General features: G+C 38.9%; 1 protein-coding gene across 2 annotated transcripts in view; it reads right to left on the reverse strand.

Moving 5' to 3' along the window:
- Positions 1-16,957, reverse strand: part of LOC134531049 (beclin 1-associated autophagy-related key regulator) — a 47,040-nt gene extending 30,083 nt beyond the window's left edge. Inside the window, exons 1-6 of one of the 2 annotated variants that reach the window (XM_063366555.1) lie at positions 16,748-16,957; positions 13,804-13,909; positions 6,209-6,290; positions 3,662-3,836; positions 1,406-1,658; positions 613-920 (exon numbers count right to left, since the gene is read on the reverse strand). In XM_063366555.1, coding sequence (XP_063222625.1) covers positions 613-920; positions 1,406-1,658; positions 3,662-3,836; positions 6,209-6,290; positions 13,804-13,909; positions 16,748-16,947 — 1,124 coding nt within the window. In that variant the 5' untranslated portion in view covers positions 16,948-16,957. Of the gene's footprint in view, positions 1-612; positions 921-1,405; positions 1,659-3,661; positions 3,837-6,208; positions 6,291-11,793; positions 11,850-13,803; positions 13,910-16,747 lie in introns of those variants that run through there. The other variant, XM_063366556.1, reaches the window with a different exon arrangement.
- Between the last annotated feature and the right edge of the window lie 6,444 nt (positions 16,958-23,401).

A 23,401-nucleotide genomic window follows, 5' to 3' on the forward strand; every position in this document is an offset into this window, starting at 1 on the left:
AACTAGATATTAATAATTAAAAAGAAAAGATAAACGTGGCATAAATAATTATATGTAAATACATATATATTCAATCCTATGTATTAAAAAGTATTTAAACTTGCTTTCACACTTAATTAGTTAAATTTATACTATTATAAAATATAAATACAGTTGGTAGATCGCCGGTCACAAGATGGCGTCACAATGTACATGTTTAGCTGTGGCAAGAGAAAAATATACATTGTTTACATAACTCGTCCATATTTACTATTATATTCTGAAGTGCATTAATATGTGTGGTTATAACAACGTAAAAAATAAAGGATGAAGATGGTTGGTTGCTTTTAATGAATTATTCTATTGTTCGTCGCTTTGTTTATAAGCTACGACGTCGCACAGATTCGTCGCCGCATATTACGTGAGTAGGCCTATTGCCGAAACATATTTCCCTGAATTGCTTCTGAACTTATAAAAACTCGTTTTGGGTTTAATTATCACGTAAAGTAACATGATATTTAATATAGGGAGGGCGGGCACGCGTCAACGTTATTTTTAAGTGTTAGTACTTGAGGTGGAAACAAATATGAATTCAAAAATGATAATGTTGGCACAGGCTCGGAGGCAGCTCACCTGCCCAGGTCGCAGGCGCTGGTGTCCAGCAGCACCAGCACGTTGTGCAAGGTGCGTGTCGGCTGCAGCTGCTCTGGCCGCGCGCTCTGCGAGAAGCACAGGTGCAGCACATTGCGGTTCAGCTTGGCCACGCGCCGCACGAACGTCTGCTCGCCCATCTCGTGCCCGCAGAAGTCTGCGTAGCTCAGCTTGTGGGGCAGCCGCACCCCTGTGTAGAACGCTAGTACGTTCACCAGCTGCGTGGCGAACGTCAGCCCCGCCGCGATGTTGAACGCCGGGTTGCAGTCCACGCTGTCCACCCCTGACATCTGAAATATTGCCAAACATTTAAAAATTTCATGTAACTTAAAATATTACATATTGATTTCTAGGGGGGTTCAAGAGTGTAATAAATTTATGCGATGTATACTACACAAGTTGTTCGGCATACATCAGTCAAACCCTTAGTTGAGAAATGGTGTTCGCAAAACAATTTTGGCAGATTGTATAAACGTGAAATTTAAAAGTTGGAAAACTCTTATTTAGATGAAATGGCATGTAACTTGACTAGGCGAGAACATAGTTAACAGAAAGGCTAAACACTCAGCATACTGCGCACCACATATCACCACCACAGTCAAATTGTTCTGTTATGCTGTAAATGGTGTGGTGGTGTACCAAGTGCTTGTTTTCACGCGCTCTTTCCCCTTACAACCACGTGTGATCCTGGGTTTTCCTTGTGGCCAGTGCACACTGAAAGGCCTAAGGCACAGGGACTAAACAGGGAAACACAGCCAAGCAGAGGAAGGCTCACCCCCGTGTCCTTGTTGGCGGCGTGCCAGATGGAGTAGGCAGAGTAGTCGCCAGAGCCCGGCAGCGTGGGTGCCACGATGCAGTGGTGCAGCTCCCCAGAGCTGTCCGTGAGCACCCAGTGGCCGCGCACGTAGGCGGTGCGGCTGGCGTCGGCCAGGGCGCTCACCGTGTCCCGGCCCCGGTCCGCGGGAGGCTGCACCGGCTCCACCACCGAGATGGGGAAGATGTGTGACACCAGCTGTTGCACGTTCCACCTGCCCCGACACACCACAATGCCGACTGAACCACGAGGGGAGACTACATTACCAAACAGTTGTCAAGTTGTCACGAGATGCCCACATTTGATTTTGGGGTTTGTGCGCAGAGGCTTAGCGTGACGAGTGATTACAACCATTCCAAACCCCTGGGGTCTGACTTTGTGCTCATGTATCTCAATCATGCTGGGGTGCTGGGTTCAAACCTGCCACCCTAACAATGAGTGTGATACGTCAGTGAGCCACTGAGACACTGAGAACCTGAAGGCACACTGAATGTCTCAGATTAATAAATTCTCTTAATTGTATAACAGATAAATACATACATCCAGAGACCAATAAGTCTAGGCTTTGTTTGGCTTCTCCCAAAAATCTTTAATTTTAGACACTCTTCCACAATTCTTCACTTAAAGTGATCGACGACCCATCGACGTCGAGGAATTTGGAGTCGACGAGAGGTGGAATGGTGAGCTGGAGAAGTAACGGAATGCAGTGCCAGAAATAAATTGGATCATCCAGAAAAAACTCACAGCTCGTGGTAACTATCACCACATTTTCAAACTTGCAAAATATTTGCATTTGGCCTTGCAGAAATGAAGGTTGGAATGCATGCATAATTTTTAAATTATATTATTTAAACTGTTATATTGGCAGTTCTGCCATGTCTTTAAAATTCAGTAATGTAAAAATATAATTTAGTTATGCTTTAGTTAATTCTATATGACTGGGGAAATTGGAATGTTCTCAATTTACTTTAAAGATTTCAATAAGCATTACAAATGTAAGCACAAGAGAGAAAAAGCAGCTTATAATTTTAACATAATTTTTATCTCAATACTATGCAAAATCACTTAATTTGGAAAATTGCATACTTCATATATGTAGTGAGTGATACAACAACACACAAATACTAGGAGTTGTGAGTATTCAAAACATATTTGATATTAGTGAATAATATTATATTCACATCAACATATCAAAACTGAATAATATTTTTTATTATTCATTACCAATAGATACACAAAATTAGATTAATAAAAAATTTAACAAATTAAGTCAGGATGATTTATTGAGAAATTTTTATCTATTTCCTGCAACACAGTACAAACATTATTTTCATAAGTAACAAATGATATGTGAAAATGATTAAAAATTACAATAACTATTCTTTATGAACAACAATTTGACAAACAAAATTTTCAAACTTAACATTTTCCTATTTTATGTGTATGTATTGCCTAATGTTTTTTTATTTCCTTACATTTTACACCACTCTATTATGGTTCCAATCATATTTCTTTCACTTCATTTTACTATATTTTTGCATCAATTTTTCTTGGACTTCGAGAGGCATGTAAAAAAAAGGTTTCTACATCACGTTTATATTTAATCAGAAAAATATTTAATACACATAAATAATTTCATTTTTTAATTGAATTAAAAAAAGGCCTACCAAATACAGAACAATCTCCCCCTTCCTCGAAATGTTACATCTAGGAAGATGGCCAGAGTTATGAAGCTTCAGTGATATCACATGCCACGCAAGGAACTTTATAATCGACTAATATGTAATGTGGTTTTAAGTCAAATTTGATTGTAAAAACATTCATTTAACTGTACTGGGTGATTTCATACTAACTACACACATATATTAATTTTTTTTAATCTCAGACTATTTGGTTGTGAGGTCAGAATTGGTGGATCTACGATCATAAGTTAAATTCCTTCCTCGATCAGGACTTTCTTCTAGATGTGAAAACACTCCTTCCCAAGATGAGAATTAGGAGTTGTTTCAATTTTCTCCTTAATGCCATCTAAGACAATGATAAATTACAGCTTAATAAAATTACTGGAAAAAAAAAATCTGAAAATGTAACTTTGGGTGCTACTAACTTTTTTTTTTATTTACTACCCTACAAAATGGCCTTTTGAACTCTGTATTTTATTTTTATCTCTGCTTCGAACTGTTAATCTGTGGCACTGTGCTCAGAATGAAGCCTCACCTTATCAAAGTTTTCAGCTCATCCTGGACGTTGTCTAGCCTCAGCTTGTTGGCAACTCGCTCGTGCCTCATCTGCCTTACCCGAGCTGCCTTCTCCTCCACCAGACTCCTGTAGCAGGGCAGCCTGTCCAGGCGCTTCTTGTTCTCCAGCTGAATCCTCACAGCCAGGGGCTTGCCTGGACCGACAAGTGGTTCATGCCACTACATCTGTCTCATCGCCTACACACTGAACTTCATTCAAGCATGTCATTACAGGGGTACCACCTCTCACTTAAGTCAATCTCCCTGGCAATTTCCTGTCCCATCAGTTTATAGGCTATACTTCAATACACATTTCAACAAACATGCTTAACATGCTGATTTCACAGTTACCATTTTCCTCAACATTATACAACAAACTCCGCCAGCATGAAAAAGAAAATGAATACCTACCTATATTTGTTTGATGAAAATGACCATGTGAAAAATTACCGATATAAAATTGTGCTTCAAACTAATACACAGTTGTATATATACTTCACATTTAATAAATGTTAATAAAAATCAGACAAGAATTGCTCGCAGCAGACAAATTTATGAATAAAATACATGGTGGTTTTAAGACATTAAGATACTGCATAGTAGGAACAATAACTGATTTTGTTATGCAAATAAGATACTGTTTATTTCACCAAGTTTTTCCAATTTTGAAGACACCTTTTCATTTCCCTGAATTGTACCACTTTTCCAGATTTTTTCCTGTCTGCAAGAACCCTAAACATATTTTAAAGGAATTCTCTAAGTTAACACTGTTAACAGTGATTTATTGCAAAAAATATTTTCCCTCTTAAGTCATTGTCACTTTCATATTCCCAAAAAAATTATTGTGTGCTATCTGCCTTACCAAAGGAAAAGTTTAAACAATAATGATACTAAATTGTTATGATAAAAAAAACTTTTGACTCCAAGATAGCATCTTTTGGTGTCCCTCAAGTCTAAGTTACCTGCCATGCTGATTTCTGGTTTTAGCTAACTGCAGATTTTTATGCAGAAATATTTCATAAATGAACCTGTATGATTACAATTTTATATGTGTTACCCAGCTAGGAAAACTCAGCTTATGAACTTCTAGTGAGTGACCCTGAAATTAGGCAAAAATCTTGAATTATGAACATTTGCCAGACTTTAAAAATAACAGATAACAAGTGTAATAAGTGTAATATATGTGTGTGTGCATGTGTGAGACACACACAGTGAGACAGATATCACTATCACTACATATTATAAACAAAGTCGCTTCCCGCTGTCTGTCTGTCCCTATGTATGCTTAGATCTTTAAAACTATGCAACGGATTACGATGCTGTTTTTTTTAGTAGATAAGAGTGATTCAAGAGGAAGGTTTATATGTATAATACAAGCATAATATAGTAGAGAAACACTGATAAATTTAGAGGTTTCTAATGTGATGTCGTAAATAAACACATTTTCTTGCGCTTACATTGCAAACGCTGGCTGAACCCTACGAGATAGATCAAAATAATGTACTACAGTATTGTACCTTAAAAAGGTCTACAAAAATGTCCGCGATAGTATATTCTATCTCTTAGGGAAAACCGACATTACCATTTTTTATCCTTAACTTTTTACGAGAAATAATGGCTTATTTATGAAGCTATTTTAAGCAATACAGCATTAATCCTTATCCAATTAAGTACCTTAAATTCATTGTGCATTTAATATAGATCAATATGGCCCTTTACAGCATGTAATTTAAATGACTATTTTCGAAGATTTTACAGATTTAAAATGCAGGGACATAGCGGTTGTGGTGGTACCGGCCGGGGGGCTGGTATATAAAGACATTCTGAGGTATATTTAGTATCAGCATTGCACCCGTGCGAAGCCGGGGCGGGTCACTAGTATGTGTGTGTGTCTGTGTATGTCTGTGTGTGTCTATCTATGTGTGTCTCTCTGTGTGTGTCTGTGTGTATGTTGGTGTGTGTGTCTGTGTGTGTTTGTGTGTGTGTGGGAGAGTGTGAGAATGTTAGTGAGAGTGTGAGAGTCTGTGTGTGAGAGAGTGTGAGAGTGTTTGTGTGAGTGTTTGTGTGAGTGTGTGTGTGAGTGTGAGTGTGAGTGTGTGTGAGTGAGTGTATGAGAGTGAGTGCGTGTGCACATATATATAGACATACACATTAAGAAAGACAGTGACAGAGAGAGGCACATAGAAACTACATGCAGTTATGTCAGAAATTAATTAATATCTGCAATGTTGAAGATAAAATGGAAAACGCTGAGAATCGCCACAAAAACCAACAGAAAATGGCCATTACCCGGATTATAACCAAAACAAAATCTTGATGTTTCTTAACGAAAATCTGTTGGCTTCGGTTCGATTTTCTGTGATAAATTTTTGGAAGCGTTGGGTGAGTTCTTGATTACAAAATTTAAACGTAACCTATTAATGATAATGTATATAATAATATACATACATATAATATGAATATATAGATGTGTACAATAAAATTCTGTAATTTTCGAACTGGAGAATCACTAAATGCCTTTACTTACGTTTGGCCAACTGCTGCTTCCTTTCCTTGATCAGCATGTGCACAAGACGTATTCTCTCTTGGCAAGAATATACCTCACTTTTCTGGAACAAAACATGCCCTCCATCATTCCTTAGCAACTATTAAAAAAGACACACGCATTACATACGTTGACTGCAAATATCCGTGCATGGGGGTATTTGTGGGGATGGGGAGGAAGAGGGACGGCTGCCCCTCCTTCTGAAGTGGGAAAAATAAATAAAACAAGACAAGAAGCAAGGACCTGTAGCTGGAGAAAATTTATAACTAATCCTCACACTATTGTTTAAAAAGATATTTTTAATAAATTATGTTTTTCCTTTAATTAAGTTCATTATTGTACAGCCCCAAGGACACATTTCCCCATGAAAGAAGTTAAGTTATGGAAACCCCCCCCCCCCCCCTCCCCGGATTATGGGAACATCAGCTGCTATCGTAATCTCTCTGGGACTAAAATAATCATACAACTTAGATTCATTTTCAAATAAGGTAAATAAAATATAACAAAGCAAGACTTGTGTACATTCTTCATATAAAAAGAATAGCCTCTAACAAAAATAAATTATAGTATGAACATTTTCTAATGAATAAATACAACCACTTCTTTGTAGCCAGCCATGTCATAATAAACACACAGATACATAAAAAAAAATTTATTGTGAAGGTTCAATATATGCTACATTACATGCAGTGGGACATCACTAAGCCTGCCTTCATCAACTCAGATTTTTGGACACAAACCGATTTAGAGAAGAAATAAAAAATCAAATAAAAAATAAAGCATTGCTTAGTAATAGTAATCAGACAAGTTAAAATGTACAAAAAATTATTTAAGAACATAAATATCTATCATGTGCGAGAATAACACACAGGGACCTTACTTTATTTGGTGCATACAATCGTAACTGTACAGTACAGTGGACACCTGTTTTGCAAGATCACAATGACATGTACACCAAAACGGAAAATGTGATAATAATTGTTCCTTATTGCATATCCAATTTATATCAAAATTATATAATTAATATATTCATAAACAAAAATATTTTGATTAAGGTAGTGTTTCGCATCACAAACACATTCGAATGCTTACTTTTTTTTAATATTTTACGTTAAATTACAATTGGATACATTACAAGGAACAATTGACCTGAAGACAATGTTCCTTATCACGTATACAGTTTATATCAAAGTTTTATAATGCATATATTCTAAACTAAAAATATTTTTGTAATTGTAAAGTTTAAAATCACAAACACATCCAAGTGCCTACTTCTTTTTAATGTTTAACATGGTAAATATGTAGTTTAGCGGTATTTGCGAAAATAAATGTTAAAAATTCGAAAATACTTTTATTATATGATCTTTCACTTCATCTTTTCATTAAACCCGGCGGAGATAAGAAATTCCAAATACTTTAGGAGATATCACCGTTCTTATTTTGCAATACAAGACCTATGTTTATCATTCGACCGCCGCCATTTTTTTATTTTGCCGTGTGTTCGTGAATGCTTAATTAATTAAAATGGTTGATTAGGTTAGGTCAGCTACATTATAAAAACTTTCAAACTAAGCAGACATTAAAAATAATGTGAATTAATTTTAATGGTTTTTTAGTTTTGAAGTATTTATAATGTAACTACCTGACCAAACAAACCGGGTCAAAGTATGAACAACAATGGTGAAAGCCGCATGAACGCACAGGTATTGTGATGAGAATTAAAAAATTTGATTATCTCCTAAAGTATTTGGAATTTATCTCCGCCGGGTTTAATGAAAAGAGGAAGTTAAAGAGCATAGAATAAAAGTATTTTCGGAATTTTTAAATTATTTTAAACAAATATAGTCCAACTATGAAAATTAAAAAAATTCTGTATCTCCTAAAGTATTTGGAATTTCTTATCCCCGCCGGGTTTAATGAAAAGTATTTTCGGATTTTTAACATTTATTTTCGCAAATATCGCTAAACTACATATTTACCGTTTAACATTAAAATATAATCGGACAAGGTACACAGAACAAATGCTCCCAGGGACAAAGTTCCTCATAGTGTCATACTTATTTTAAAAACTAATTATATTTTTGAAATTACAGTTTTTCATCATAAAAACATCTAATTTCTTTGTTTTAATATTTTTTGTTAAAATACACATGGACACACATTAAGGAACAACTACCCTAAGAGCAAGCATGAAAACAAGCTTAGCCTACAAGGTTACAAATGGTTTCAAAAAAATTTTACTTTAAAAAGATTTTCTGGAACAGAACTAGGCTCTTACTACAATAATATCATTGTATAAAACCTGATGACTACAAAGTACACTTACGAATATTTTTAAATTGCTTCTTTTCTAGGTGAATTTTGAAGGTTCCCCTTAAAAACTGTTAATGTTTATATTGTTACGAGTATAATGTGGGGAAACTGGGTTCATAACGATAGTGCAATTAAGTTCTATTACAGTTTTATAATTACTAATATTTACATAACTAATAAATAATTGTACTTAAAATGCCCGATCACCAATCACTTGAACTTAAAAATGTTTATTCACAAGTCACTCAAGTCTGTCAAGTTCCACAGTTCGCACTCCTCACTGAAGCTATGCTCAACAGTGGTTCTCCTCTTACCTCGCGCCTATCCACACACACAGTCTCGCGCCATTCAGTCGCACTCTCTTGGTCACGTCGCTCCTCATCGCGCCACTGTCGAGGGGGTCTCTCACCATCTTCGCCAATGTCGCAATTCCCTTCACTCGCGGAACTCTACGAACTATCGGTCTTCCCGCAGAGGCCGGCATCGTTGCTTATATACCCGTGGCGTCCTTCTCGAAGGGACGAGAGCGTCTGTGACGTGTTGCATCATTCCGGGCCGACTCGACGCCCGAAACACCCAGAACAGCGACACTTATTCACACCACTCCTCGCAGCGGCCTCTGTAAGCCCGGAATTCCCACGCCGCTAAAGGTGACAATAGCCCGAGGCAGGATGGTGCACGGGGAGCGGAGAGAGGTGGGCAGCGAGGATCCTTGTAGTCCGGCCAGGGACGCGTGGCATGCCTTACGTCAGTGGACGGCGCGTGACTTCAATGGCCGTGCAGGACCGCCAGCCAGCTCCGAACCTGGCGCGCATCGCGGTCCTGTCTGCGTTCGTAACAATATGTACATACGTACTTCTTTTTTGCACTGGAGACCTGATTATTTACTTATAAACACTTTAAAAGCTTATAAAATATCACATTTTTATATTTTAAAATTTGAAGAAGGGGATGAAAGTGGTATGTTAAAAATAAACATGTTAATAATGTCAAAATAAACATTATTGCAATAATTTTACGAGTTTGTCAATTACTGGCTTAACCCATTTTATTTGATAGAATATAATTCTAGTCTTCTAAAACAATGTATGAAAATATACAGAAAAAAAAATTCCTTTGTGGGCAGTTATCCCCATTTTATTTCTGATATATGGTGACGGAGTAGCGTGCCATTATCTGATAAAAAAACAAGATTTTATAGTTTTATTTTTAGGCTAATTTCGTTTGTAAGACAGGAGTTTGTGTGTTATTGTTTTTATTTTTTATGAACTCTGTTTATTCACCACTTTAAACAAATGGGACATTTACTTGTTCAGTGATACTTACTTTACCAAAACAGTGTCATTTTTACTAATACATGATGCACTTTTACAGTGAAATAATTTGTAATAATAATGTGAAGACAGCTGTCGTGTCTACCCTGGTCCCTAGGCCCGCTGTTGCCCATTGCCGTCTGGTCCGGGCATGAGTGTAAAATAGTGTTTGAGTGGTGCTTCGAGCGGTGAGCACACCCGAGCGCGGCAGCTGATGTGATAAATGACAGTGCAATCTGACCCGGACCACATACTGTCTCTCACGCATCTCGCACGTCCCCCTCCCCTGCTTCCCGCTCGCCATGTGCCGGTGCGTGGGAGTCAGTCGTAGCTCGCCTCTCATCTGAGATGGACGCAGCTAGCGACTCGTGAGTGGTTCGCCGTTTAGCAGCCAGTGCCTTAACGACATAGACCGAACTACGGACATACATAGACCGAACTAAATTGTGTCTCGAGCGGCCGACAGCTCGAGGGGTCGCTGTTGTCCTGGCCTCCTGTTGTAAGCCACAAGGTGAGAACCCGTTCACTCCGAGTTTTAGGCTGGCCGGCGCTCTCGTCACGACAGGGAATCACTCGCAACAGGGGTGAGAGAGCCAGGTGTCGTCATATGTTAAACTACTGGGAACAATCTAAATAAATCAGCAAGTATATTTGTGTTTGAAAATTGTACCAAAGTCGTAATTTAAAAATGAGTTACTAACAACAGTTGCAATATAAAAAACAAGCAAAAAAATTTTTCAATCTATTTAGTACATATATTTTGGTACTGACTACCTGCTAAATAATTTACATTGATTGAATTTCATATATTTAAAGATTTCATTTTTGTAATCTAACTTGAGTTTTGATTAATTTCATGTTTTTTTTGTTACATATTTTTGCTTTATTGTTTATTAACTTGCTTTAAAGTGTTATATGGTATATTGACATTCTTTTCAGTGTTTTCGGCTTTATTGCAATTCACCATATAATTTTGTCCCTACTGATAAATGAGAACTCACTGGTACCCACCTAAGAAAATATCCCTTCTCAAGTGCAAGAACTTAGTATCTATAGCAATTTGTCGAGGAACACGCTTCAATCCACGGCGTGAAGAGCAGTCCATCGAGAGTGGGTGGCGTGGTTGTGGTCCAGTCGAGCGCACACATAGTTGCGTCATAGCTAGGCACGTCGGAGTTTAATACCGCAATGCTGCTGGTGGGTAAAAACAGCTTGTTCCATTCTGTGTCGTCCCTTTTTCCACCATAGTCTGCTTCTTGTCAGCTAGCTCATTTTGTTTACTGGGGACATGCTCTACGGTAGAATCTAGGGCTTGCAGTAAACTGCCCAGCCCGCTAAGGCATCCCTGCACAGTAGCTAGTCATTTCAGGCTATAGCTGTCTGTGTACAAAACTAAATGTTGAGCCAAGTGCAGCCAGTAGCACCTGAAGTCCCTGCTATGCTCATTTAAGCTGAACAACTGCTAGTCTATGAATTTAGCACTCACATATTTGTTCAGGGTTCTTGAAAATTTAAACAATAAGTTTTAAATTAACACTGTGCTCAATTTCAAGATGCCATTGACTTGCATAATATTGATAAAAAATATGTCAAATTGTGAAATTTAATTAAATGTAATATTTTGGAATTAAAAATAATAAATTCTCCACAAGAAATTTAAAATTAATGTTGTAGTAGATTTAATTTTGAAGCATTCTCTGGGAAGAAAACTGATCCCCTGTTTTCATTAAATAGTTGAATGACCATCACTACTGGATGACTCTAATTCTAAATATCACCTTTCCCAATAGTTTTTACATTGCTACAACCTGAAGGCCAAAAATATACATGAAATCAGTGGGAAAACTACTACACAGCCAATATGTTACAGCTCTAAATACATTTTTGGATAAGCAATGACCTTCAACTATTTAACTGAATTAAAGTAATATAAATTACTACCTATCTGTTACTGAATTAACTTCAATCAGCAGCTGTTCGTTCCCTTTGTTCCGTTCATGAGTCCCTGAAAATTATCCCAAATATTAACCAATTTTTAATTAAAATACCTCAATGCTTGTCATTTGTTAAATGTGGAATAGAAATAAGAGAATAAAAACAAAAAATTGTCAAAAAATTAAATACTGAAAACAGAATAACATTGATAATTGAAGAAGGGTTGTGTCCTTGTCCAAAGTAATTTGTGTATGAGTGTCTATATTGACACACATGTGCACACACACACACACACACACACTAACAGGGGCGCAACAACAAAATTTCCAAAGGGGGGGCAATATACCTATTTATAAAGAATCATTGATCCCTCCTATTGAAGTGGGGGGTCCGGGGGTCCTCCCCGGGAAAATTTGTATTTCAAGGTGGAAAATGGTGCTATTTAAGCAGTTTTATTATCAAAAAATTGATTACACAGCACTTTCTTTGCCCCCCTTTGCCACCACTTCAAGGTTTCAGGAGGAGGGGGGGGGCAAAATACCCTTGCCCCCCCCCCCCCCCCTTGTTGTTGCGCCCCTGCACACTAGCACACACCCACGCACACACACACACATGCACATGCGCAAACACGCACGCCCTCACACACATACCCACACACACATGCATACACACACACATGCGCACCCACACCCCCACACACACCAATACACCCACCCACCCCTACACACAGACCCACCCACACACCCCACCCCCACTCACACAAATCTTGCTTCACTGCTGTTTCTAAGTGGAATGGACTGACTGGTCACCTAGAGGTCAATGTACCTTATTTCTAGCTTTGAGTTTGCACCTCAACTTTGACCTGTATGTTTATTAAGTTAGTTTAAAAGCTGTCCATGATTAATTTTGACATAAAGTGGGGATGTTTATTCTATTTTAAAAGTACAAAGACACATAGGGGCCATAGATGTGAATTCAAACACTGTTTCGTTTTGTTTACACTAGTGTGCATGAGAGAATGAAAATAATGTATGGTTAAAAAAATTATATGCGCTTCATTCAGATGACGTAATATACAAAAACTTAACAATATATAAATTCAATTATTAAATCACAATCTTAACTTACTTACATCTTCTATAGTAAGTACTAACTCATCACTCGCTCGCAAGCATATATTCTATCTCTCTATCTCTCTCTGTCTCTCTAAAATCTGTATGCCACTAAAGTTTTGTATGAGATTCCAACAAAACAGCTGTGTTAGAGCTATGGATGTTTCTATAGAATAACCTATCACCCGATACTTTACTAATACCTTCTGCAATATTTGTCTTGACATGTTGTCAAATACATTTTATGAAGTGTTCCTATTTTTATTGTTATAAATATGTAAATATATATGCAGGTTTCATTTAAAAAATAATATCATTTTTGTATTATAAAACACACTGAACTTTGACATATTTTATTTTGTGTAAGGCCAAAATACTAAACTTCCTTAAAAAATTCCGTAACAGTGGCCACTGAAATGTCCATAAAACAATAGTTTGAAAAATGGGCTTGCCGAGTCAGACTGTCTATTGCACACATTTCTCGAAGAAAAGACGGGCTGGTAGAATCAGCAGGCAAGCCGGCTTTACCCTCCCAAAACCTATCAGTGAGATTAAGTTTTTTTCCTGGAAAGGACCACAGTGTGATAAAATGAAACCTTTTAGTCCACAAATCCCTGGGAATGTCACGTGTTGAGAGAAGACATTTTATACAGGTTACTTTTGTCTGGATATTTGATTATTTTTTGGTCAGTTCTGATGGTGGGGCAAACCTCATACTTCGCCACCACAGTGAATTTCATGGGTCTTCACCCCCCCCCCCCCCCCCATCATCACCACCACCACCACCACTCACCACCTGTCTTTACTGATGGATTAATAAATTATAATGGCAGAGTTTAAATTACATTTTAAAAGGCTTACAATTACATGCACAACATGACTTGAGTTGTAAAAAGATACTTACCATTTGTTTTGCGAATCCAAGTTTCGCCAAACGTTCTTCGCATCTTTCTTCCAAATACCGAACATCATTCTTTAGCCGCAATAACTGAAGCTGTTTTTCTGCAAACCTTGTGAGATTGGCAAAACATAAGTATCAGTACAAGATAGAGAGTTAATAACTTTTACATTTCTACTGCAAATATATTTCTGCATTTTTTAAAAGTTTGCTGCAATGTGGGCAGATAATACAATAACGAATCATGGCAATACATCTCTGAGCATTTATATGTCACAGAAACTCAGTTTGACAATGGTATCCTATACGTAAACAAAATGGAACAACAGTTCAAATTAGCTTGGTGTTAGTCAAAAATATATTATTTAACATAGAGAACTATACAGTATTTGTAATTTTTTTGTATTGTAACTGATTTTTTTAACAATTCAATTCAAATTAGTATTTGTTTTAGTATATTTTTGAGTTAAAATTACAAGTTAGATGACATCCTGTGTACAGTGGTGGCTATTCTGCAGAAATAAACAGAGATACTGCATTATGTGCAATTAGGGAGTGACTCTAAGCATTTGTGGCTCTAAAGTAACTCCAACATGAATGGTGTAGCACTGGTCACCTGTTCATGTTCTGCCTGAATTAGTGTCCAATGTATCTGTGCACTGCAGGCAGTAATATCTAGCATTCATTCGTTTGATGCCAAATAAGGTGAAGACGGTAATTGTTCCATACTGCGTATCCAGTTGTATTTTAAAATAAAATATTCAAATAAAGAAAGGAATTGGTTGTGTTTATGATCCAAAGCTGTATAATTACCAAAATATATTTTATTTTGAAAATATGTATAAAACATTGCGACGAATATGGTTACCAGGAGCAATTGTTCAATGTAATATCCAAATGTATATTAACGTAAAAATTGAAATAAAGTAAGCAGTATTTTAGTTTGTGATTTCAAACTGTATAATTACCAAAATATTTTTGATTTCGAGGATATTTATTGACGTTGTACCTCCTTGACTCTTCTTTTAAGCCCAGTCTGTACCATCTGCCACTTATAGAACACACCCTGTGACATCACAACCAGCCGCCCCAGTATTGTATTTAAAGATGTTGCTTTAAAACTTTAGCCAGCAAGACGGATGGCGATATATATTCAAATGCAATTTATATGTTCTTTTACAGCCACCCAGATACAACTTACAGCATCCGAGATTTAAATTAGTGATATTTTTGACGCGACTTCCGCTTCCGCAAAGCACAAGCCGCGTCCTTGTAACCCTTGCTCCAGTCCTGTGCGACCCACCAGCAGGGTCAGACCAGGTGTCACGGTCTCCCATTACTTTAATGCCTTAACTGATTAATAAATGCCATAGTTCTTCAAGTAATGTTTTAACCTCTTCCTATTTCTGAATCTATGCATGCATTGCCTGTTTGCTTTTTGAGAGAGGAGCCTAACCTCACCTCCTTAATTCTTTGCCTCACATAATAAGACACACGAGCAAGCACCACGCTTACCGAACTGGTCGACTCTGGCATGTTCTTTCCAGTAATTCACCAGCTCGGACGAGTGCTGGGCTAAAGTTTCAGAACAGGAACAAGTGCCTTCGTAGATATACAAATTACTGTTTTATTGAGAAGAGAGTGGAGTACTGTGCAGTTGTACTTGTAAGTATAATTGGGCGCTGCATTATTTAAGAGTGCTATTTCACCCCAAACTGTTATCCTGTCCCAGTCAATGTCCACAGTGTATAGCCTAGCTAAGGGCGTAGCCATGGACCTGCATCACATGGGTCAATAAGGGTTCTGGCTAGGCTACGTAGTATCATTCTCCAGCATGGATAATGTCCCTCTGTAAACCATACAGGTACCAGCCTGGACAGCTGGAAGAGGTTGGGTAGGCCTCCACCGGACCGCGGGTTCGCTGGGTGATTGAGGAGTCCCAGTGTGAGGCGGGAGACTAGGGTAGGCGCCAGAAGTGATGACAACTCCAGAGGGCTAGGGGAGCATCCAACTTGCTGGTGAGCTGAGTGGAGTAGGGGGCCGGAGGTGGTGCATAAGCTGGGATGGGTAGCCTCAGCCTCTTTGCATAGCCAAAAGCTCTAACGCTCTTCCTGGATGCGTATGCGGCGTATCCGCATCCATACCCCAGGGCAGTAGGGCCTAACGGCTAAGAGCGCTGGGTCAAAAAAGAAAAGGGGGGGGGGAAAACACCTGTGACAGCTTGTAGTAAACCATACAGGCTGAATAGTCCATGACTCACTTTCCTGTGGGAGGGTGCTCTTACTGAGAGAACTGGTGCCACACAACAACTTGTAACCACAATGCTACCAAGAGACCACTTCGCAGGAGACCGGTCCGCGTCAATATTATAGCTTTGGTATGAACTGGATACGCTTTAAGGAACATTGTCTCAGGGAGAAATTATTCTGTGTAATGTATCCAATTGTATTTTAACATTAAATATTAAAATAAAGTAAGCAGTTTTAAGTGTGTTCTTGTTACTAAACAGTACCATAAAAAAATATATTGGTGCAAATATTAATTATAATTTGTAAAATGAACTGGAAATTAATGAATAAAGAACAGTTACCTATTAATTTGCTTTATTATAAAAAATATATCTTCTAATACATTTTAATGTATTTAAATAAAGTGTTTTAGAAAAAAAATTAATATCTTTTACTAGTTCTAAGATTTCCCCATTATTTAATTTCGTAGCTTAGGTATAAGACATTCGTGGTCAAACAAAAAAAAATAATAAGATCGGCAATCACATATAATTGTCAAAATTCTGACAACCAATGCATTGTTAATATAATGATATTTGTTTTTCTGTGCTACACTACGCCTGTTGATATAATTTACCTTTCCCCCACCCCCACACACCACTATCTACATGTCAGCTGTTATATGACGTAAACTATGGCAAATTTAATTCTCACTGCTGTACCTCTCAGCAAAACGATGATTTGAATGGAAAAAGTCACCATTCCGAATGCACTGTCTACAATAAAATATTTTTCTAGAATTTTTACAAAGCGGACACTTTTCTAATGACAAGCTCAGTCTACTTCCACTATCCTCTGTTGAAGAAGACAAATTAAAATCAGCTGGAGCATCACAACTACAACCAGAACTACTTGTCGCCATAACTTGTTCAACTCATAGAACATATATAGTTAGGGGACCTTGCAAGAAGACGCGTAGTATCAACGAGCATACTAGCATTCGTAGTATGCCGCGATGTAGAGCCACTAACCAAACACTTTCGTAGGACAATATAGGAAAGTTAATTTTAAAAAAAGAAACACGTTATATAGTGCATCTAGTGGTAGTGCCTGATCTTACCGCGTTAGCCCATTTACAGTAAGGGTTTTTGGCAATTTGAATGTACGTTTTTTTCCCATCTTTATGCAGTTGTAATTATTATGTATGGCTGGAAAGGTTCATGCAACATTGGTTGCGACAATTATAATGTAAAGATGTTGCTTACTGCTCGAAGACAATTTGAAATTAAATTTCATTATGGCTTTGGTACCGAAGTTGTTTGCATGTGGCAAAATAAATCTCCTGACGCCAACCGCCGGTGCTCCCTCTGGTCCGCAAAGGTAGTTATGTCACAACACTTACTCTTATAAGTGCCTCGAACACACCCGAGCGTGATGTCCGCTGAGTGTGTAAAAGTGCGCCGCGACGAACACCAAAACCGATGACAGCGCCCAGCCGGGTGTGGCAATGCGCCTAATTAAATATGTAATTATTCTGTTAAAACAAAAACAATCATATTAATAACAATTAAAAGAGAACTAATTCAAGGGAAATTATGTCCAATTGTTCTATAATCATATATTGTGAAATATGTCATTTAAGTCCAAAACTGGTCGTAGCTGTTTTCCCGCGCTTCACGTGTTGAGGCGCGAGGCCGCAGGGCGGTCTCGCGCGCAGTTACCGCCGGGTGCTCGCAGGGGTCGGTCGCTCCGCGAACGCAGAGCCTTCAACTTTCGCGCTACATCCAAGTCTCAGCAATAGTGTAAGTTCTTCTAATCCTTTTTACCAGCTCTGCGCCGACCCCGCTCAGTCGCACGAATTTTCGTGCGACTGGATAACTATTTATTTTATCCCATCAGGGAGCTTTGCATTTATTATGTAATTTCATGTCCAGAGTTTAAGGACAGCATAATTGAGATAGGTACGCAGTTTTCGGCTCAAAACCAAGTAATCGTTATCGTCGAAGACACTTAGCAACGTGTGTCGAGTTCTTACTCGTTAATTTACGTCTCTTAACTTTCGTCGTATGTAAATGTGTAACTTGTAACGTGCAATCTAACCGAGTAATAACTGATTAATAAGTGACTGTAACGTGTATGTTTCCATCTTACCGGGTTTACGTACTTTTCGGGACTTTAATATTTTGCCACAGGTTATATTGCAAGTAATTTAGAACATTCGTTTGTATGTGCCGTTTTCCATGTTAATGTTGACACCACTCCCGCTGCCTGTTTTAGTTTTTAATTAATTATTAGCGTTGTAAAATATCTCAGGGGTTTTAACGGGGGTTCGGCCTCGTGGCTGCAGGCAGGAGCGCGTCTCGTTTCGAAAATTACCTGGGCTGTTTAGGCCACCCAGGACGCCTTGTAAATGAATGGTAAACGAGTTACAGGACACTGCACTTTATTCAGTATTGATACACTCATTCGTCCCGATACTGGCCGCGTCCGTTGTCGGACCGCTATGACACGCGTATCTCTATACGTGACGGTTTGCGCGACCAAGATGGATTGCAAAGTTATATCGACAAACTGAAACAGTGGGTTCTTGTCCCTGTGAAAGGTTTAGCATGTGAATGAAACTGGTATTGCCCCAACTTAGGCGGGCTGGTAAATACGTAGAAATGTTCCTATGTTCAGGATGGTTTGCAGTCTAGCCTGCTGCGAATTATTAACGTTTCAGTAATTACGTGGACACGCCAACTGGAGACGTACACGTAAAAGTCCCTTACAAATGAAAGTTAGTAAATTAAAATACACGTTACACTTTGCACTATAAAAACGGAGAAAGTTACAAGACGAAAGTTAATCAGTGTTATTCTCAACACTTATTATTGAGGACCTACGACGATAACGATTAATTGGCTATTCAGCCAAAAATTGCGTACCACTACTACGCGGTCCTTAAACTGGACATGGAATTACGTATGAAAAATAAAGTTCCCCGATGGGAAGAATTTAATAAATTAAGAGTCGCACGAAATAACGTGCGACTGCGTTGGGGTCGGCGCCGAGTTGATTAAAAGATTTACAAAACTTACACTATTGCTGAAATGTTGAAGGGATGCTAAAGTTGATGACCCGACGTTCGCGGAGCACCCGACCCCTTCGAGCTCCAGACGGTAACTGAGCGCGAGACCAAATTAATAACAATTTAAAAGAACGGTTCATGTAAGGGAAATTATGTCTAATTGTCTTATAAGCATATGTTGTGTAATTTGTTTCTAAGTCCAAAACTGGTCGGGTCGGTTTTCCCGCGTTCCACGCGTTTAGGCGCGAGGCCGCCGGGCGGTCTCGCGCTCAGTCTTCGTCGGGGGCTCTCAGGGGTCGGAAGCTCCGCGAACGTCGGGCCAGCACTTCTAGTTTCTCTTCAACATTTCAGCAATAGTGTAAGTTTCTACAAACCTTTCAATCAGCTCGGCGCCGACCCCACTTCAGTCGCACGATACTTCGTGCGACTCTTAGCTTAATAATTTATTCCCTACAGGGATCTTTAACTTAATACGTAAGGCCATGTCCAGTTTAAGGACAGCGTAATATTGGCACGCAGTTTTCGGCTTCAGTAGCCAATTATTTGTTATCGTCGAGAATCTTGTGAAATACTGAATAACTTTCGTATTGTAACTTTCTTCATATTTTAGTGTAATTTGTAACGTGTGTTTTAAGTGACTATCTTGCCGTTCATTGAGACTTTACGTGTACGTCGCACACTGACGTGATCGCGTAACTTTTCGAGACTTTAGTTTTTCGTCGCAGGCTAGACTGCAAACCACCCTAATCACAGGGTTTCCGCTATTCGTTTACTTTTCTACATAATTTGTTGCAACCTTAATTCCGTGACTGAATACTGAATCTTACTCAGAGACACGTAGCCACCGCTTCAACCCGTTGATTTCACTTTGCAATCTACCCTGGTCGCGCGTATTGTTCGCCCGCGTTTATACGTGTGTCACAGCGGTTCGACAACGGACGCGGCCAGTAACAGGACCAATCAGTGTATCAACGTTGAATAAAGTGCAGTGTTTTTGTAATCTGTTTATTAATCATTTACAAGGCGTCCTGGGTGGCCTAAACAGCCCAGGTAATTTCTGAACGTAATTCTCAAACTCCGAGACGCACTCCTGCCTGCAGCCACGAGGCCGAACCCCCGTTAAAAACCCTGAGATATTTTACAATACTAATAATTAATTAAAAAGCTAAAACAGGCAGCGGGAGTGGCGTCATGTTGTTGTGGCATAACGACCTTTGCGGACCAGAGGGAGCACCGGCGGTTGGCGTCAACGTAAATGCCTGCATTAGCTGTTGCAGCACAGTAGCTCCGCGACTATCCACCACATCTTTCACGTTGATAATCGACCACTGTATAAGTCCGTGCATACCAATTTGCAACCTATCCTGGTCGCGCGCACCATTTACGCATAGAGACTCGCGTGCCGCAGCGGTCAGACAACAGACGCGACCAGTACTGGGACCAGTGAGTGTAACGGTTCTGAATAAAGTTCAGTGTCGTGTCAATCAGTTTACCATTTATTTATAAGGCGTCCTGGGTGGCCTGAACAGCCTGGGTAGGTTTCGAACCGCGACGCGCTCCTGCCTGCAGCCACGAGGCCGAATCCCCGTTAAAATCCATGAGATCACTTTCCAAATTAATAATTACTTAAAAAACTTAGCCAGGCAGCGGGAGTGCCATCACTCCATCATAGCAAAAATAATCTGGAATACCTTTTATAGACTTTAATTGTCACACAAAATAAAAAGTAGTAACTTAAAAAATATTTTAAAATTTCGGGAATATATCATTGATAAAAAATATTTTACTTCTCCCATTGAATTGCTGTACTTTGCATAGCGGTATTGTGTGTGGATATGATTCTTTATTACATTTTAACATCATAGTTAAGGAAATTCACATTATTAGTTGTTATTTGTTTATTATAATAATATCTCAGGCAATTATGATTTTAAGCTGAACATGTTATAACTTAGGGCGTGGTTACACGGGACCCTGAACTACTTCAGGTGAACATGTTTAAGTAAACACGTTTACAAACGCGAAAGTGTACGGTTACACGGCAGTTGCTGAAAAGTGTGTTTAGCTCTAAAACCGATTGTCTACTGTCAACGAATGACTGTGTTGTTGATCTCTATTTTGCAATTGTATCCTGAAAACGCGGGATTTTCTCACTTGTTTATACTGCATTATCAGCACAAATTGAATGTGTTTTCATATTGCTCAATATTTTTTTTTACAAATCGGGAATTCAAACAACATGCACAGTAAAATTTTTAAACTTATTTATTATAATTTTTTGTGCGAGAGTATCTATCTCGACTGTTTATATTCTAAACAGCCAATCAGAGGCTAATGTAGAAGATATGTCGATCTGAACTACTTTGCCAACCTGTTTAAGTTAAATGGGAAATGGCCTCGAACGAAACATGTTCAGACTGTATGTAACCGCACTCAACAGCTGAACATGTTCACCTGAAGTTGTTCAGACTCCCGTGTAACCGCGCCCTAAGACTAAATTTAATCATTAAGAGCATTTCACCATCAATGGAAATAAATAATTAATATCAAGAGATAAAAATATGTTTTTTGCTAAAAACTGTTTAAAAAAATGACAATTATTCTCTATCATTTAAAAAATTATTAATATGTTGGCCATTGCCCAATTTTTATTTATTTAAAAAAAAAACTAGTTTGTGAATATATTTGTATCACACATTTTTGCCATAAAAATTAAAGGGAAAAATAAATGTTTTACTTTATATCTAGGTAGGTACTCTACAAACATAGTAAAATATTAAGTACCTAAATGTTGAAATTAACAGTTTAATAGAGCCAACAAGCGATAACTTCTATTACAAACAGTGCGGTTAAAGATATATACAGGTTAAATGAAGAATAGATTCTCTGTCGTTATTCTCTGCTTATTGCTGTGGTTTTAATAAAGAACTTAAAAGTATACGGTACACTTAGAGACCACTCTGGCTATTGAACTTCCAATAAATATTGTACAAAATTTTGTGTCAACTCGTTAGTTAGGTCAGCAACAACTAAAAAAAAATTATTTCGCCTGCTCTTACACGAACCAGCCCGCTTGTTTATTGTAGCACATTACCTCGGCCTACATGTGTCTCAAAACATTGCTGTCAACCGACCTCTGATTAAGGCCAGGGAGGTACCTGACGGGTGCTACGGGCATCGTGGTGCTGCTGATGTCCAGGGGGCGCCAGGCTAGTGCGATACTAGGCCGTTGATGGTGGGTCGTGGGTACTCTGCCCCCGCGTGCCCCGCCAGGTACGTGGCTTGAAACCTATCCTGTGTTGCGGCGCTCGGCCATGTGGAGGACGGAAGGGTGCAGAATGACGATAGACGACACAGTTTATATTAAACGGTGTTTAATCCACGTACTTTCTGGTGGTACGCGTGGGTACCTGGTATGCCCTACATGTACACTACGCGGTACAAAGTTGCTACACAAACCGCGCTTATGTGCTGTGCGGCATATACGCCGTATTACGTTTACACTTTAAAACAAAACACAACACTACAACAACCCTTGGATTTTACCGCGGCAGTCTCGCGGGAACGTGATTAATAATTGCTGGAAATGGCCAGCGCCGAGAGTTAATGAGTCTGGGAGGGCTCAACTAGCGTGACCCTAAATTAACTGTAACATTTACGTGACGTTGGAGCCGGCAGGCGTATGCACGGCGAATTAATTAAAAAACACTCTGGGTGTAGTCAGCCAGTACTGTAAGTGGCGTGATCCGCGACGCGGTGCGGAATCACTAAAAAGAGACGGTCGGGATAGGCCCAGTTCCGCGGAATACACGCCGAGTCGACGTGAGCAGCAGCGAATTAGGTTACGTGATTACATTACTTACAGAAGGAGCGATCGGTGAGCACAAAGGTGAAGGCTGCTTACGGACGAACACGTTTTGACCCGGCGCGGAGTGGTTTGAGACTGCCGAACATGGCCACCTCGCAAGGGGGAGGGGGGCGGAAACTTTCACTTCCCTTGTGAGGCAGCGTCAAAAACTTATATTATATTAATTGGTTGAATTATAACAAAAACACATTCCAGGATCTTAAATAAAATCTAGCACCTGATAATTGGGTGCTTAAGGCTTAACAACTGTTTTGTATTATTTAATGATTTGAAATGTCGCACCAAGTTGGCGACTGTCAATATAGTGACAAATTGTCTCAATGTAAATTGTTTAGGTTGGATTTCTCCTAACCTGACTTGATCAGGTTCACGGGCACTGTAATTAAGGCCAGTGGCCGCGGCGACTGGTAATGAGGTTCGTTGCCCACTCCGTGTGTG

Source organism: Bacillus rossius, chromosome 3, assembly GCF_032445375.1.
Source record: "Bacillus rossius redtenbacheri isolate Brsri chromosome 3, Brsri_v3, whole genome shotgun sequence".
Taxonomy (NCBI): Eukaryota; Metazoa; Arthropoda; class Insecta; order Phasmatodea; family Bacillidae; genus Bacillus; species Bacillus rossius.